The sequence below is a fragment of the Paralichthys olivaceus genome, chromosome 7 (assembly GCF_024713975.1).
Source record: "Paralichthys olivaceus isolate ysfri-2021 chromosome 7, ASM2471397v2, whole genome shotgun sequence".
NCBI lineage: Eukaryota > Metazoa > Chordata > Actinopteri > Pleuronectiformes > Paralichthyidae > Paralichthys > Paralichthys olivaceus.
The window spans coordinates 25,032,887-25,050,210 of NC_091099.1; the positions used below are offsets into that span (position 1 = coordinate 25,032,887).

Consider the following 17,324-nt stretch of genomic DNA (forward strand, 5'->3'; position numbering starts at 1 on the left):
GCTTCAGGACACTTTTTCACACTGTACTCTCCAAGCACACAGTACCAGCACCAAACCAGCTTCTAATTTTAAATGTTGCTTACCTGCCTCAACTTTTAGTTAACAGGCAAAATATTTGACATAAAATAAGTCCACTGAATGAAGGATCTAGTGTCTCGACATTTATACACATTAAAAATGCACAGTTGAAGGAATCTGAGGCACTAAAGAAGGTGGTTTTATATCATATCATATTTTTCTTTCTCAAACACATGGCCCTCTTTAGCACCTACAGTGGTCATGTGATCAGTATGGAGAGGTGAGCAGTCACATGATCAATGCAGACAGTCTAAAAGTCACATGACAGCTCATATGCAGCCGAACCAATACATACACAATATCTTATGTAGATACCCCATACATACATGTGTTACAACGCACATACTCTTTACAAACTCTTTATTTTAGATTAGATTAGATTTGTACAACGAAATGCACTTTTACATCTAACTAGAAAGTGCAAGTAGTAGATTAAAGGTACAGTGTGTTGAAATTTCATGTTGCAGCTGAACACCCCTCACCTCACCCTCTCCTTCCAAACATGAAAAAGAAACTGTGGTAACTGTAATTGTCATAAAAACTCAAAAGGTGTTTAGTTTGTTCAGTTTGTACGACTGTAAAACACATGGCGGCCTCCGTAGAGAGGGTCCCCTCCATGTAAATATAAAGTATTTAAATATAAAGGGTCTTTTCTGTGGTAAAGAAAACTACAATTCATACAATTTAGATGAAACAACTAGTGAAAACATCATGAGGATTATTCTACATTAAATTTCTCCCAATAGATCCCTTTCACCTAAATCTTACACACTGGACCTTTAAGATGCTGATGAGGTAATATGTATGAGTATATACAGAGTATTATGTATGAACTTATATGTGAATTTATACTTTTAACTATAGTTCTTGTATCTATTTCTTGGTAATTATTTTATTATTATAAGTACTGTTATGACTTTATATCCCTGACCTACTGTTTTTTGATACATTTCTAAAGCTTGATTCATTTTGTTTTCACTCGTCTCTGATGTTGTTTTTGTTTTTAACTTCTTTTTCTGCCCATTAATGAACACAACTCTTAACAGACCTTAAAAAAGCAGTTAATAAAACCCAGGCCTATTATATGTTCTATTTCTAACATGTGCACGGGCAAGGCCACACTAACATCACATCAGTCACATCAATTCTGTCTGATGACACTGTTTGTTTTTAACTGTTGACTGCTTTGCATAAACACTATTATCTGACTGTTCATGAGTCAGGGTCAACGTGATGCTTTCCTGCTGGTCGATGACTGACTGTGTGAGTGTGTGTTTGCATGCATGTGTGCGTCCATTTGTTTTTAATATTACATGTTTTAAAAACAGGCTGAATTCCAATTTTTTTTGTGATGCATTGACTTCTCACAGTATTAGTTTATTAGCTATTTTCTCTGATATATTATGAACATTAACCTCTAACATTTAGCCTTTGTTATTTATTGTTATATTTTATTGTAACATTTAGCCCAACTCAATACTTTTTTACAATCAATTCCCCATTCACACTTCCTGATCCTGCTATTGATAATGGTCAAGCAAATAGTGATGCCCTTAGTCTTGCTAATATAACGACTACTGGTAACTAGAGAGGAAGCAACTTGTGTTATATGCATTATTAGATTCATATCCCCAACCATTACTCAATTAATGGTTGGGGATGGTTAGCAAGGAGGTAAGTGAGACCACTACTAAATATGACACCCTATACTAACAAAAACAGAGAAAACTATAAAAAAGTAAATGGAAGTTCAGCCCTATGTTTCAGTGATAACCTATGTACAGAAGTGAAATGATATATTGACATCGACATCGAAAGATACTAACAAACAACTGAATTTAGAAGGGAGGAAGAAGAAGAAACCAGTTAGCAGTTTACCAGCATTAGCCCAAAGATCAATGACCTTATTCTCATTTTTGCCTAGCTCACACTCTGGAGTTACATTAAACCTCCCATCCTCTAATGTCCTGAACAAAACTGTGCACATAAGGATCTTTCTCTTTTCTTTTATGTCAGAAAAAGTGCTAGATTATAAATTTCTTTTTGAGACAATAGTTACATGTCAAGTTGTGAACAGTTCCTATGTGCCTAATTTAAAGAGTACTACTTTTAAAGAGAATGAGAGGCACCATTGATATTCTCACCAGCATCTATACCCGTTGTTAAAGTCTAATAATAGATCTTTCCACATTTGCTGCTTTGTTTCCCTGTTTAACCTGAAAGTCTAGAGCCCCTGCAACCACAAAGAAAGGTTGTTGTCACTCCTCAGCACAGCAGGGGGCACTTAACCTTACCCCGCAGCCTGTGAATTCATTCCTCATATGTTTGGCCCTGGCGTCTATTAGACTCCATCCATCCATCCATTAGCTATACGGCTTATCCTTTGAGGGCTGCGGAGGGAGGGGGCTGGAGCCAACCCCAGCTGACGTCTACTATTGTTCAATTCTAAAAGAAATAGCTTGTGTTTGTTTTTGTTTGCCATACACCAACGAAATGCAGCAATAGCCAAAGTGTCTTACTCGGAAAACTGATATGTGAGAGGTTTTCTGGCAGCAGGAGAATTGGTCATAGTCGGTCTGTGACTGCTGCAGACTGGCAGTGATGACAATCAAGGTCCATGTAGAGCAGGGACATGACATCAGTGATTAGCCAATGCTCAGTCAGATTCTCCATCCGTCACGCTGGATTGGACGACATTTACCAGGGGAGCGAGTCTGCAGTTTTCCCATAGTAACACTTGACCTGAATATGGGTGTGGGTAAACACACACACATACGTTTGTACTCCTATCTTAGTGAGGACACCCATTGACAAAACACATTCCCTAGCCCCTAACCCTAACCTTAACCATCCAAACTAAATGCCTTACCCTAACCCTAACCTAATTCTGACCCTAAAACCAAGTCTCAACCCTCCAACAGCCCTGTGAAGAAGTGAGGACAGGTCAAAATGTCCTCACTTTCCAAAAATGTCCTCACTCTGTTGGGTGTTATGCTTAAAATGGTCCTCACAAAGATATACGTAAAGGAACACACACACACAGATATATGTATAGACAAATATACTGTATGGACAAAAACATTTAGCCTACATGATGCACATAAATACACTCCAGATAAAAGACACACTCAAGCTGAGCTCCATCACACACACACACACACACACACACACACACACCCTGGGACCTCTGGTAACTGGACACCTGCTCTCTCTGCTCTGACTGACAGGCAGCACCAGACAGTCCAGGTCCAGTCCCAGCTCTTCCTAATTGGATTTGTGAGGCATCCTGCTACAGGCCTCTAATAGCCCCTTGTAAAGCCGCCTCGGGCCCGTTGTGAACCACTTCCTCCCCGCGTTGAGAATAAGGGACCTCCTGAAAGGCATTTTTGGCTGCACACCATGATTCCTCGGAGCTATTAGGCACATGTAGATTTTGAGGAGCTTTGACAACAATGTCAGAACAAAAGGACGTGTGGCAGGGGGGAGAAATGGGTGCAAGGTTGTAGCATTCAAAGCCAGAGCCACTGCCAACTGATGGTGGTTTTGAATTTTGGAATTGTTCCACAGTCAGTCCAGGACATTTCTTTTAACTGTATGAGCCTGTGTTTGACTTTCAAACCCAAGCAAGGAAATGAGAAATAAAAAGAACATTTTCTAAAGAGTGTACTAAATACACTTTTCAACAAATGAAACACAGCTTAAAGGCCACAGTGGGATTTCTTGAATAAGCAATTATTCTTGTTCCATCACAAAAGATTTTCAGTCAATCCAGGTGTGTGTGTGTGTGTGTGTGTGCGTGTGTGTGTGTGTGTGTGTGCACGCGTGTGCATGTGTGTGTGCGTGCGTGTGTCTGTACTGTAGCTAAATCTGTTCACACACTTATGGACTTGTCTTCGTTATGGGGACACAGAAGCCAGACAACATAACGTAAATCATAAAATGTTAAGGCGAAGGTTAGGGTAAGGTTAGTTTAAGGGATAGGGTTAGTCAAGTAGTAAATATCTGTCAAGTTAGCAGATAGCTGAGGTTGTATTAGCTGCAGCTATAACATGGTGAATATCGCAGGCATTATATCCTGACACTTCTTATGTGTTATATGATATTTTTACTTTGTGCGATTAATTTAACTAACATCACAAAAGTAGATCTTATCCCAAGAGCAGAAAAAGAGTTAGAAAGAGCATTTTGCTATTATTGAAGTACGGGGCAGTACAATGTCCTTTAGACCGTTTAACCAGAGTGGTTAGAGGTCTGCTGAGGAAAGCCCAGCTCAAGTGTGAAGATTTCAGAGAGAAGCTGCAAATTCAGATCAAGTCCTGTCTGAGAGCATGTAGCAGCTACAGTGAAGGGGAAACCTGTTTTTCATGGGGCGGCTGTGACTCAGGGGAAAGCGGGTCATCCTCTAACCAGAAGGTCATTGGTTCAATGCCAAAATGTTCATAGAGAAAGTGCTGCACATAGATGCACTGTATGAATATGTGTGTGAATGTGTGAAATTCAAATTGTACTGTAAAGAGCTTTGAGTGGTCATCAAGACTAGAAAAGCTAAATATAAATACAGATTCTTTTCCAGTTAAAAATACTGTAACATTAAGTTTCACACAACTAACTTTAATCTGATTTTACAGCACTTTCTTACAATTATAGAAAGTTGAGCAACTTAACGATACAACAATATGTTCTGCAAACATCAATATTCAAAAATAATAAAAACATCATCAGTGACTAAAAGCAGAAACTTTCATTTGAGTACCATCATGAAGGCAGTTTAGATTCAAGTGTGGTCTTTCAGTTTGTTTTCTACAATTCAATACAAAATTTTATGATATAAAAACAACACTGAATGAACAAAATGATAGACACTACTTGTATACTACAGTGAGTGTTGTAGTTACAGACATGTGCTCTGTCAAACATGAACAAAACAATGAGGCTCTTTGTTATATCACATTGATTCATTTTCTTGATGCGGCCTGCCTGTGAGTTGTGTGTGTGATAGTTTAACATCAAAGTGTCCCTGCCATACTTTTTAGTATTTATAATATATTGCTGCAGGGATTTAACAGGTCAAAAAATTACCTTGTTTCTTTTTTTTAAGGCTTAACACAGGTCGACTCTAAAGTCCGACAAGTATTGCTGATTTTTTAGCTGTAGGTCTTCTCACGCTACATTAATACATCACGTGTATGCTCAGTTCCATGAAGTTTGCCTTTGTCACAGTCTAACATATATTATTAAAGATATTAAATGACCTCTGAAGAAACTCGACTATCACACTCAGCCAGGGAGAGGGCTTAAGAGAAATATCTGTGCTCATAGAGAAAAAAAGAGGTGATGGACTGGTGGTGAGCTGGTCTATCTATTCCAGAGCAGGAGAAGAAGAAGTAGAACATCAGTGTTGAGTGATTAGAACAACAACAGTGGGCAGACAGCAAATGTAGATCTCTGCTGTGGAACATACGTGACCGATAACTCAATGTTACAGCCGCCAGAACATTTGATCTAGCTCTATTTCTTCATGTCAACAGCCGTGCGTGTGTGTGTGTTTGTATGTGTGTGTGTGTGTGAGAGTGTGTTACACAGAGGCCTGTCCTCCCCTGCGTGAGGTAGTGCGGGAAGTAGGGAGGCAGGGGAGGGAAGCTCTTATATTAATGGCTGTGGTTAACCTGGAAGGGTCAAACCCATTGGAGCTGTTGATGGATCTGGTCTGCAGGAGCCCTCTCACTCTCCCTCTCTCACTCTCTCGCTCTCTGGATCACACACACAAACATACACACACTTACACACTCTTTTCTGCATGCGAGCAGGCCTAGCTGCATGACCATCAGTCTGTGGTTATCCAGTCACAGATGGCGATGATGCTATTTTGTTGATGACTATAAAGGAGCAACGTGGACTTTTAGTTAAGGGTATGTTTATCAGAGACAGAGGAGGACGGAATCATGTCATTTGCTGAGGTAAAGCTCAGTGGAACCACATAACTTAAGTCTTAAGATAAAGAAAAAAGAAAAAAAAAAAATTTCTTCCTTACCAAAACACAAACTCGGAGCTCCTCGGCTATTGCTTGACAATGAATGAACCTCTGACGGCAATGGCCAGCATGAACATCCGCTGTCTTGGCCCTAGTCCAACTAGTTTCTTTCATCACACAAGTCAAATGTTGTCGAGAAACGGTGGTCATTTGTCTAGGTGTCTTAGGTCAAGCTATTTACATATGAATGCAGATCATTTAAGCCGATGCATTTCGGTCAATGTGTTCTGCCTCTTTTGCTCTCAGCATGGCCTGCGAGCAACCAAAGCCTGCTCAAACGTGATTGTTCAAACAAAAGACAGAGACCAGAAGACTTCCAGCCCCAAAATCTTGTCCCTCACCTTCGCATTCTGCATATTTACATGAAGAATCTGTTATACTGTGTTTTGCGAGCATTAAAGTGCAGTTAAATCCAGCCAGCTAGAACCTCACTGCTGGGGAGAGAACGTGGTTGCGGTTAAACAATCCTGTTGATTGTTGGAAGGAAAAAGTGAAGACAATGGGTTCACCCAACCATGCACACTTCAGAGCGTTTGAGGAGCTGGAAAAGTGTCACACTCGTCCTGACAGTCCTTATCCTCATAAAGCCACAAGAGGTGAGGACCCAAACATACAGTAGGCTGAATGAATGACAGATGCTGACGAGATCCAGTGAGGAATGTTTCCTCAGAAAGGTCGACAGAAATCCACAATAACATTGTGCAATCCTGGCGTTCACTACATTCACTGACCTAGTTTCAATGGTTGGTTAGGAGGCTGCGGGATTTACTGAAAACTTTAACATTAGTTTCATCCTTTGCCAGTATTCTCTGACATGCTGAGCCCACCCAAGTTGTTAGCTTGCCTGTAAACTCAAAGTGTGGTACGACTGTTGAACAATAGTGCAAACTACAGGTACAGTTTGTCACACATTGAATTGCATAGTAGAAACAATAACAGTAGTTTTAATAGATTGCAAGATCATCCAGCAACGGACAACCACTAGATCTATACTTGCATGCACACGGTTTAATCATCAATAATAAATAAGCTGTTGATATCAGGTTTTCAGAGTTGTATTGTACATCGTGCCACTGGATTAAACAAGAGGCACACGCCAAAGATGCTCTCAAATAAATCCCTGCCTAACTTAACGTATCACTCTATTTTTGGGGAAAATAGTTCCTTTGAGATATGAAAATACAGCTGAATGTAGCAATGCTTGTGACTGTAGTCAACCTCTACATACTGAAAGTATCTTGTGATTATTATTAATATTATAATTATTAAGGCTCTGCAATACACTAGTGACCTGTCCCGGCCTCATGCCCCAATGTCAGCTGGCATCAAAGACACTAACAAACCGGCAGGGGTGAAAATATGACCTCTCGGCAGAGGTCAAATAAAAGAAGCCTTGAGGATACGGCGCATGATAGTCAACAAATGGACTGGTAAAGTGAAAAAGATGGCGGGAGGAATAAGAGTAAGGAACACCTCCCTGCAACATTGGGGAACACGTCCAACACTGTTTCCATGGACACTTCATGATCAAAGCCTCTGTGTTATGATGCGTGCAGATAACATAGTCGGGTTTGTACTTTTGAATAGCAGCAACCAGGAAGTACCCCAAGGAAACAAACTGGTTTCCAAACCAAAGCATCTGACACAAGTTACAGTTGTAATTGAATCAAGCCCACCGTTGGGTTTCCCTGAGATGCTATCCACTGCTGACTGTGATCTCAGAGCAAAACAAAAAGATGACATCAGAGAGGAAATAGGACAGAAAGAAGAAGACATGCTCCCAATTACAGGACAGTGTCATAGATTAAAGAACAGGGCCTGTGTGTCTTTGCAAAGACATGTAGTGCTGGGGCCACATGGAAAAAGCTACCATCGACGAATAAAGAGATTAACTGTGTTTAATGAGATGAGGTGGCTGTTTCCAGGCTACGAGGGTCAGGACTCTTTTTGAATGGAGTTTAAGGGATAAGGTTTGTCATACCTTTGTCTCTATATTCATATGGTGCGTAACATATGTTATATATATATATTAATCTGTGTCATACAGAGCTCCATTGTTGTGAGCTACACTGTTGCACTAGCTGACACGTTACTTCATGAACATTAGGACCGAATTTTCTTTATTACCTGATGCTTGCTACAACACCACTTTTCTGTTTGTCTTCACCTGCAAATTCATTATTTATTATTATTTATTTATTCCTGTTTATAACATAAAAACTACAGAGGCCTGCCGTGCTTGTAGGGTCTTCAGTAGGAACCAGTAGTTTTGAGCTTGAGAGCGGAAGACAATGTAGACAGGTCAAACAATTGAAAGACCAGTGAGCATGTCTATTTTGGTTGATTTGTGGGATTTGCTGACAGTAAGAAAAGTAAATGGAAGGAAAGGGATAAGAAATGAACTAATAAACGAATTAACTATTTGAACGAAAAGAAGGAAAATGTCTCCCTGAGTTAAAGACGTGAGTCACTGATGATGTTGATTGATTTTGTGCAACATGGCTCATTGGACGAAGATGCATCAGGCTTGTTAGAAGGATGTGTTCATTGACCACGTCTAAATGGACAGTATTCCAATTATTGACCTTAACTAGATTAAGACATTATTTTGATTGTGAAGTTCATATGAGTTGCCAATAGAATTTTCCAATTAGATTGTTTACATGTTAAAGAGCATAGTCTGAATCTGACTCACGTCAACATTTCTTAGTTGTTCACTCCACGTCTTCTTATTGCTTATTCTAACTATGACCTTATTCAGGTTAAGGTAATCAAGAAATGCTGATTACATGACAGTGTCTTATTCAGACTATTGACTTAATCAGGTCAGTGTCTGAATATTGGTGTCCATGTCAATATTACTATTGTTGGTTTTGGTCATTTTGTGGGATTTGTTGACGCTAAGGAACAAAACGGAATCTCACCGGCCTTACCTTTAATGCAAGCTTCAAGAAAAGTGCAGTCATACTGGATTCAAGTGACATTCATTTATTATGCATTCACCAGATAAATTTATGACACAAAACACTATATTAAAATCTGCCTCCACTGCCTGCGTCTTGTACCTGTGATACAGCACAGAGGCAGACGACAGAGATTACAGAGCTTTGCTGCAAAGCACACAGACACGTTAGTACGTCAAGTCAGTCCGTCTCATCCTCAGTCCTGAGCTGGAGCGAGGGGGGAGAAAGGCGCAGGGAAAGAAACCTCTTCACAGTGCTTTAGAAATCAGGTAGTGGTTTAGGCCCTCTCGCTCTGGATCCACCATGATGGGAGTGAAGACTCCCCCTGGAGCCTTGAGTTTTCTCTCATCACCTGCCTTTCACTTCTTTTTGTCTTTCAAAAACAACAACAGAGAAAGCTCTCACCTCCTCGCATCACCATGGTTCATCGACCAGAGACTAACAGCTTTTGTACAGGGGCTGTAAAACACTGAAACTAGCATCACCCTGAAAGTCTGAAGGATATGGATGTCTTGCTTTAGGAAAGCTACATTAAGGTCTAGACTGAAAGCACGATTTGGTATTTTAAGGATAATACCAGTGAGTCGCACAGCAGATCTGCATCACACCAGAAACACAGCTGATTATCTGTCATATAACATTATGGCTGCATAGATTCCTATCTTGAGATTATTTCTTGCAGCTTTAGGAATATGCAGATAAAGCATTTTCCACTTAGCTCTTGATCCAGGCCCTGTTTTGAGTCTATTTCTTGATTCAATGGATACATTTTGGTTATGACTTTTATGTGATGCAGATCTAGATAGTAGGGCAGTATAGTTGGTAAATTGGCCATATCACTCAAAGTGACATATAATCTTTAGATGACAAAGGTTTGGTGAGCTGTGAGATTTGTGAGTCACCGAGCTTTTTTATATGATTTCAGACTCTTTGGGCATTTTCAAAAAACTCTTTTTCCACACATTCCCCAGACTTTCCAGGCACAGAAACCACAATCACATGGCCCAGGAGATGTTAGCCGTGTGCTCTTTGGCCTTCATGCGAAGCACAGCGATGCTGGACGAGCGCCTCTCGAACTCTGGCTTGGTCTCGAAGGTGTGGTGGCCGTTGGCGGTCGGCGTGAGGAGAGAGTCTGCGCTGAAGAAGTTGTTGAGGGAGACGTGGCCAAACTGGTTCTGCTGATTGGGAAAACCCATGTAGCCATGGTCGGTGGCGCCAGCGGCCGAGCGGGGGGAGTGCGAGTAGGAAGTGACGCAGGGCGGGGAGCCTCGGGGCAGCACGCAGGAGGAGACCACGGAGCCACCGGAGGCCGGGCTCGGCCACAGGTTGTTGGAGATCTGTTGGGTAAAGAGGTGCAGTTATAAAAACGTTTAAGTTCTCCATAGTGCACTGAAAATAAAAAACGAAAGAAATCGTATTATTTGTCTCTTTTTGCAACATATCGCATTTAAAAGGAGCAACAGACGACACAAATAGAGAAAAAGAATAGACATAACATTATTTCACTCTGCTTATTCAACGTAGTTTCAGCATGAATCTGTTAAAATACAGGAATATTTTGAAAAATGCTTAATTAACAGAAAAAAAAAGTCTTGGAAATGTCTTGGAAATTGAAAGAGGTTGTTCCACCCACAGCATATTTTCTCAACTCTAGTGGTGTCTGTGTGGGCTTTCACTCAGTTTTGGTTTTATTTGCCCAGGTTTTGAGATATGTGTCGTTCCATAAACAGTGTCCTGTTCCAGAAGAAACAGTCCCGATGAAAACTACTGACAAATATGTGGAATATGTTGTGAAACAGTGACACTTCTTTTTAATGTCATATGTTTTTAATGCTGCGAGCGTCACATGGAGGCTGAGACCTTCGAGACAAATGAAAGCAAAACTGAGTCTACTAATACAGAGCTCAGTGAGGAAATCTGTTCTGTTAATATTGAGAGAATGCTTAATATGCTTACATGCACATGGATTTAAATGAATACAAAGAGATCTCATACATTTCTAATATTCATCCTTGGAGGCTGTTGTCAGAGTGCAGACAGGACAGTGAGTACAGAGAGCAGATATAAACCCATCTGGTCAGCACACAGTCAACACCACATGGCAGGAGCGTCTCCACAGAACAGCATGTCCGTCTATAACTAAAATACAGGCTCCCCTCTGACGGCTCCATCACATTATAAATGACCTCATTCCCTCAACTGCCCGGATTTCAATCAAACTGAGAAGACAAGCCCATGTAAGTGCAGTAAGTAGCATGAAAAAATAATTTGTTCTTTAACTTCATTTCATCACATTTAAACCACTGAATCATGCAGCCAAAGATTACTTTCTTATAATGATGTGTAAAAACATGGAGCATGTTCAGAACATCCAGAAAAAAGGACACAGATTGAACCAACCGGCTGTTGTGCAACAGGACAACACCTCAGTTTACAGAAAAGACCACAAGCCAATTGTGGTGAGAAAAAGAGTGAAAGTTTTCTTTTGACAGTGAAATAAACTGACTTCAGCTCAGAAATGTGGCTGTAGCATGAGAAGCAGCTTGGGCCGGTCAAACATTTCCTAACTGTGTGCCTTCCTGACATGTGTCATTGATAAACTTCAATCTCTACCCAAAGCAACAACAATGACCAAAAAACCTTATAGTAAACAAAAGAAAAACCAAAGTCTTTCAAACTCAAAAGAATGCGATCCATGCCCGCTGAGTTAGGGGGACACACAAAAAACTCCCACTCCCCCACTCAGTTACTCTTATGGAGCATTCGGTGACAGTAATCTGGATCAGCTGCAGGACAGGGCACGGCTGGTATCCAGGGCCATCTATCAGAAACATGTGTGAGGACAATGAGACAGTCCGGCAGATTCTTTGACCTGCTCTTGGACCAGGCCGTAGCGCAGCTGTGACTCCAACATCCTGTGCATTTCACTTTATGATTCTACTTTTTTGAAATCAACACAGTAACTGTTTTCTTTAAGCTTAAAATGTGAACACACACTGGCCTGTCTGAGAAGAGCCTGTCTGCATATTTCCACCCCTGAAAAAAAAAAAAGAAATCAGCACAGGGCTCGACAACACCACAGAGGCCTAATCTGAGTTTGTGATAGACCCAGAGGACAAACTGACACTCTGCGTCTCCTCTCACCTCATCTTGAACATGACCTTTGTCCAACGTGCAAGATAAATGTTCAGCCAACATGAAATGTGATATTAGGCCATTCATTCCGCCATGACACCTCGCAGCCTCTCTAATCAGCGTCCCGGCTCTTTCCTGAAGATACGTTTCATAATACGTGATTAATTGCGCTGCAGAGACAGTTTGGCTGCTTTGTGCAATTTGTTGTGACTTACACAGGGAGCGTATTTTAAAGGAGAGAGATCACCGCAGGCCGCTGTGCGCATTACGCACCAGCGGCGTCCGGTCGGCTGCGCACTGTATATATGCCTTTGATGAATGGCTTTAAACTCCATCAGATGTTGATTTTTTTTTTAATGCAGGCTGTAAAAAGCGTAACTGCTGCAGAAACGTGGGGTCAAACTCGCCTGTGTGTAGCTGTCGGTCCTCGGTAAAACTGATAAATCGTAGGTGGCTGCGAAGTGAGTTTTGGCTTGTTGGATCTGCCCGTAGCGCTCCCTCTTCCTCCACTTCGCTCTTCTGTTCTGAAACCACACCTGGTTTTGAGAGAAGAAGGGAAAATGGAAAATAAGATAAAATAATGCCATTTAAAATAATGTGACATGCAGAAAATACATGGTATCTTTCTCGAAAAAAAGCAGGTTAAATAATGCGTTGTTATAAGTGCTGTGGCAATAAATGAAACAATTATAATAAATATTAAAAATATATAAATATTTCTGCAATGATGATAAAAAAATCAAGTATGTTTTGAATCTAAAAATGTGTTTTATCTAATAAAATATGCAGCGCTGTATTCATATCAGCTACATTGGGGGATTTTTATTTTTACGCACTTCTCCACATTTGTGTTTTATCTCTTTAAAACCTTCTTTTCTTTATCTTACGCTTTGTCCAACAGTGAGACTTAAAGAAAACACCGAGCCCGCTGATGGATTGTACCTGCACTCTGGCCTCCGTTAACTCCGTCCTCATGGCCAGCTGTTCCCTCACGTACACGTCTGGATAATGCGTTTTCTGGAACACCTTCTCCAGCTCCTCCAGCTGCGCGCTGGTGAACGTGGTCCGGTGTCTCCTCTTCTTGCTGCTGGAAACGTTACTGTCGCACTTGTCCGCCATGTCGTCCAAGTCCGTCTTCTCCTGCCCGCTGGTCACCGGGGACGCGCGCAGGGTGCAACAACTGTCCATGGACCTGCCGAGGTCCGAGTGCAAAGTGTCCTCGTCCGTTTTCGGCACACCGTAACTGGCTGCAGAGAACAGGTGATAAATAAGTCCAAACTATTTCTTATATTCTTATTCCAGCACATGTTAACTGCAGTTTAAAGCCAAAACATAATTCAAGTATCAGAGTAAATAAAGTATGGACGGCACGAATTAGGTTCTCCCCCTCCACAACACACTTTAAGTCCACTATCATCATTTTAAATGTATTATTTTAAAATAATCCTGGCATTAAAATGTCCGAAATTATTTTATTTATTTGAACTATTAAAAATGACGAAGACATAAAATAATTTCAAGAATAATTACATCTAAGGAGGATATCTGAATTTGAATCACGCATGTGAAAAGTTTTGGACAGAAGGAAAAGATAACGGGGCTGCATGATAAATGTCCTCAGACTGGACTTCTTCTGTCTCTAGCTCTGGTCCAGATGCAGACCAGCTCCTCTCAAACCACGCGGATGATGCACAGAGTGTCAGAGTCAGACAACACCAAGTGTGTACGCACCGTTTTGGTCTCCGCAGGGCGAGGAGCGATGTTCGCCGCTCTGGAGCCCGAAGGCCTGCGCGCACTTCGTGGAGGACTTGGTGAAGTACTGCGCGCTGTCCAGACTCTCCATGACTTGGTCCATGTAGTAGTCGCTGGCCTTCATCGCTTGACTTTTCAAGGCAAACTTATCCTCCATGTACTCCATCATCTCAACCGGGATCCACTCTGCTTTAACCTGATGTCACCATTAAAAAAAAAAGAGAGACTCTAATCGCGCAACGATTAGCGGAGCGGTGCTTTGTGATGCAATAATTTGCCAATGGAGCTGATTTGCTGTGTGTTGAAGGCAGAACGTTTTTATAGCCCCGAAGAAAATGAGAGTCTTAAAGGAGAGCCCTGTCCTCCTCCTCCTCCTCCTCCTCCTCTGTGGATGTGAACCAGCAGCCAACTCCTCCCACGACCTCAATCCAAACCAGATACAAGTTTGAAGTGAATCTAGACCCACAACGACTCTGAGAGGAAACAATCACAAGTGACTATAATGTACAACATGTTTACACATCCAGAATGAGCCGATCCTTTATCTCCAGCTTCAACCTGAGTCTGACAAAACCTGTCACCAGCGTCTCTGACGCAAAGGTCGCTGCTCTCTGCAGACACGCGTGTCCTTTAAAGACTATTTAACCTGGTTGATATCTAAATAAGTGAACAGCAATATGTTCGAAAATTCACCTTAAGTGACACGCAAAATCCCATTTTACTTGAATGTCTAATATATTATAATTATGTTGGGACTCTTAGTTTTTCTAAATCTGAGTGGTTTGATTAATGTTATACTTCAAACCCACAGGCGTCACGTCACTGTTTTAACTTTTATATTTTTTAGAGAAAATAAAATACATTTTAACCTTTAATTGAAAAAAGGAAAAGAAAATGAATTTGTTGTTTTTAGTTAATTTAAAGCAGAATGCGTAAAAACGAACTCGTTCACAGTAGCTACATGATAGGCTACATATAAAAAATATGGCTGCACAATTGTAATATCATTTTTTTAAGAAATTGTAGAAATGACACAAATTCTAACTTAATCCCTAAATATACAATTGAATCGATATAAGCGGCTCCACGCTTGCTTCATTCCGAACTGAATGACGGGATTATTAATTCCTGACCATGTCAAAAATAAAAACCCATATTTTAAAAACAGAGATCAGCTGGTTCACACACTTTTACACTTCTTTTCGCTGTGCTGCTCAGTGTGTCCCTAACTATTTATCATTACTGCTGGCTGAGTTGCGCCAGATTCAAAACGTGCAAATCTAAAGTCGGCGCAGTTCGATGCTTGGTCTCATGTCAGCTCCATCTGCACATCATTATGCGCTGTATGGAATTAACGTTTTGAGCCATCATAAGCTTTTTCAAAGAGAACGAGACGTGATTCTTAATTGATTTTCTTTTTTAAACGAGGACAAAGAAATAAAGTAAAATCCCCTCTGTGTTCTGCCTGTTGGTCAATAAAACTCACAGTTCATTTTGTTGCTTTATCCTTTAAAATAGGAAATAAATGAAACCAAATTTCAGATTTGACATTCATGGGCCCTGTAGAAGAAGTGTTGCCCTTTTCTTGCTTGAAGAGCAAACATTCCTCTGGTGCAGGGAAGTTGAGTTTCACTGAACCCATGCAGCCCTGAGGAGCAGACTGGACTCAACAGGGAGGATTTTCTTTAAAAAAAAAAAAAAAAAAAAAAAGGACAGGAAGTGTGCTTCTTCTATTTCTTCTTATTGGTGGAATTATGTTACCACTAACCAAAGCCCATCTCCCACCTCCACATCTCCACCCTGGGCCACACCACCTGCCATGCACACCAGGCGTTGCTTTGGTTCGCTCTGGGGTCAGTGGCAGTTACCTGGGGCTGCACAGTGCCATGGGAGAAAATATCAAAATAAATAGAGGTGCTCTTAAGTAGCAGGGGGGGAGGGTGTCCTATTGGGCTTCTAAGATGACCTCGCGCACCAGCTCACGCTGAGGAGAAAATGTGAAAAGTTCACTGTGGTCTGGTGGATGTTTGGCTGGAAGATTCCTGCCACAATAGATGCTGCACCGGTTTGTAAAGTTAGTGGATCGGTCACCTCCAGGCTCTGCAGTCTTCAAGTGCTGCAGCCAAAATGTCACATGAGCCACCTGGAAAGACCTGCAGATTCAATTCTAATAAAAAACCATCTACTGCCAGTTTGTTATTACATTGTGTATGTGTAGCACTCATCGTGGTCAAAGTCAATATGATCGAACTGAACTAATTATCATTCATTTCAGCCTTAATGTGACTGAACACAGTCCAACACGACCAAACCGAGGCCCGAGAGGCCAAAATGTGCCACTTCAGAAGGCAAGAACATGACATCATGATGCCTGAAGCTCTACAGGGTCTAATTCAATCCATCAAAATGTCTTCAAAGTTGGGCCAGAGTTTATATTCCCCCCAAAAGCACAACGTTTTGAGGAGGTTGTGAATGTCGTCTGAATCTGCAGAACATTAGGCTCATGAAGCCGAATATCAAAATATCAAAAAGCGAAAGCTGCAGTTTTTGCTTTCAGAGATTGTTTTTATTTAGTTTGTTTGTGCTTTGTTATTTTTTGTAAGGACGTTAACATTCCTGAGCTGCACTTTACCGATCACCAGGATCATCAAACCGGTTCAATTCATCCAGACGACAGACCAAAGAGAATTTTAGATTAGAATACAATGAGGTTGAAGAGTTTTGTCATATAACAAATTTTACAGTTTAAAAAGGTTTTACAGGGACAGCATCAACAGAGCATCCGGCAACTATCAAGAAAGACACACATCATCTATTTGAGAATTTAAACAATTTTAAATAGGATAAAATTATCACGTCTAAAAGCTTCTTTAACTGGCTGGTTCTGGCTTTGATATTTTTCATTTGGATATTTATTCAATCTAAAAGTGAAAACGAGTCAAAATAAGATTCATCAAAAGAAGCATGTATACACAAACACAAGAAGCTCAAATAAATCATGCCACTGACAATTCTTTTGAATGGATGAAAGGATTTATGACTTTATGAAAGTTAGAGATCAATAAGGTGTGTGCTTGAATTTACAATAGGTAATGTACATTTCAATTAAATGATAATATGTATAATGCATTAAATATGTGTGAACAGAAACGTCTTACTAGTGATTCTTTTTTACATTCGCCTCTGTCAACTATAATAAAAATCTGATCCAGCAGTTTTCATTCAGGGAAGCTTCAACTTTTACCAGAATCCTGTGCAAATCAGTTTCCACTTGTTCCAGTGTATTCTCAATTTATTTATTAATTGGTTTACAATTTTCAGGGGAACTTAAACATTCCTGAGTTTATATCCATTCCCCCTTTCTT

General features: G+C 40.7%; 1 protein-coding gene across 1 annotated transcript; it reads right to left on the reverse strand.

The window, feature by feature from the left end:
• Positions 1-9,029: 9,029 nt before the first annotated feature.
• On the reverse strand, positions 9,030-14,290 carry alx1 (ALX homeobox 1). Its single transcript, XM_020078490.2, has 4 exons — positions 13,939-14,290; positions 13,150-13,454; positions 12,615-12,743; positions 9,030-10,409 (listed from the first exon to the last, which is right to left on the reverse strand). The coding sequence occupies exons 1-4, from the start codon at positions 14,126-14,128 to the stop codon at positions 10,068-10,070; spliced, it is 966 nt and encodes a 321-aa protein (XP_019934049.1). The 5' UTR covers positions 14,129-14,290; the 3' UTR covers positions 9,030-10,067.
• Between the last annotated feature and the right edge of the window lie 3,034 nt (positions 14,291-17,324).

Coding starts and splice junctions, on each gene's coding strand:
- alx1 (XM_020078490.2), bottom strand. CDS start 14,128: ATGATGGAGTACATGGAGGATAAGTTTGCCTTGAAAAGTCAAGCGATG. Junction 13,455..13,938: donor GCCCTGCGGAGACCAAAACG/GTGCGTACACAC, acceptor TGTTCTCTGCAG/CCAGTTACGGTGTGCCGAAA. Junction 12,744..13,149: donor TAACGGAGGCCAGAGTGCAG/GTACAATCCATC, acceptor TCTCAAAACCAG/GTGTGGTTTCAGAACAGAAG.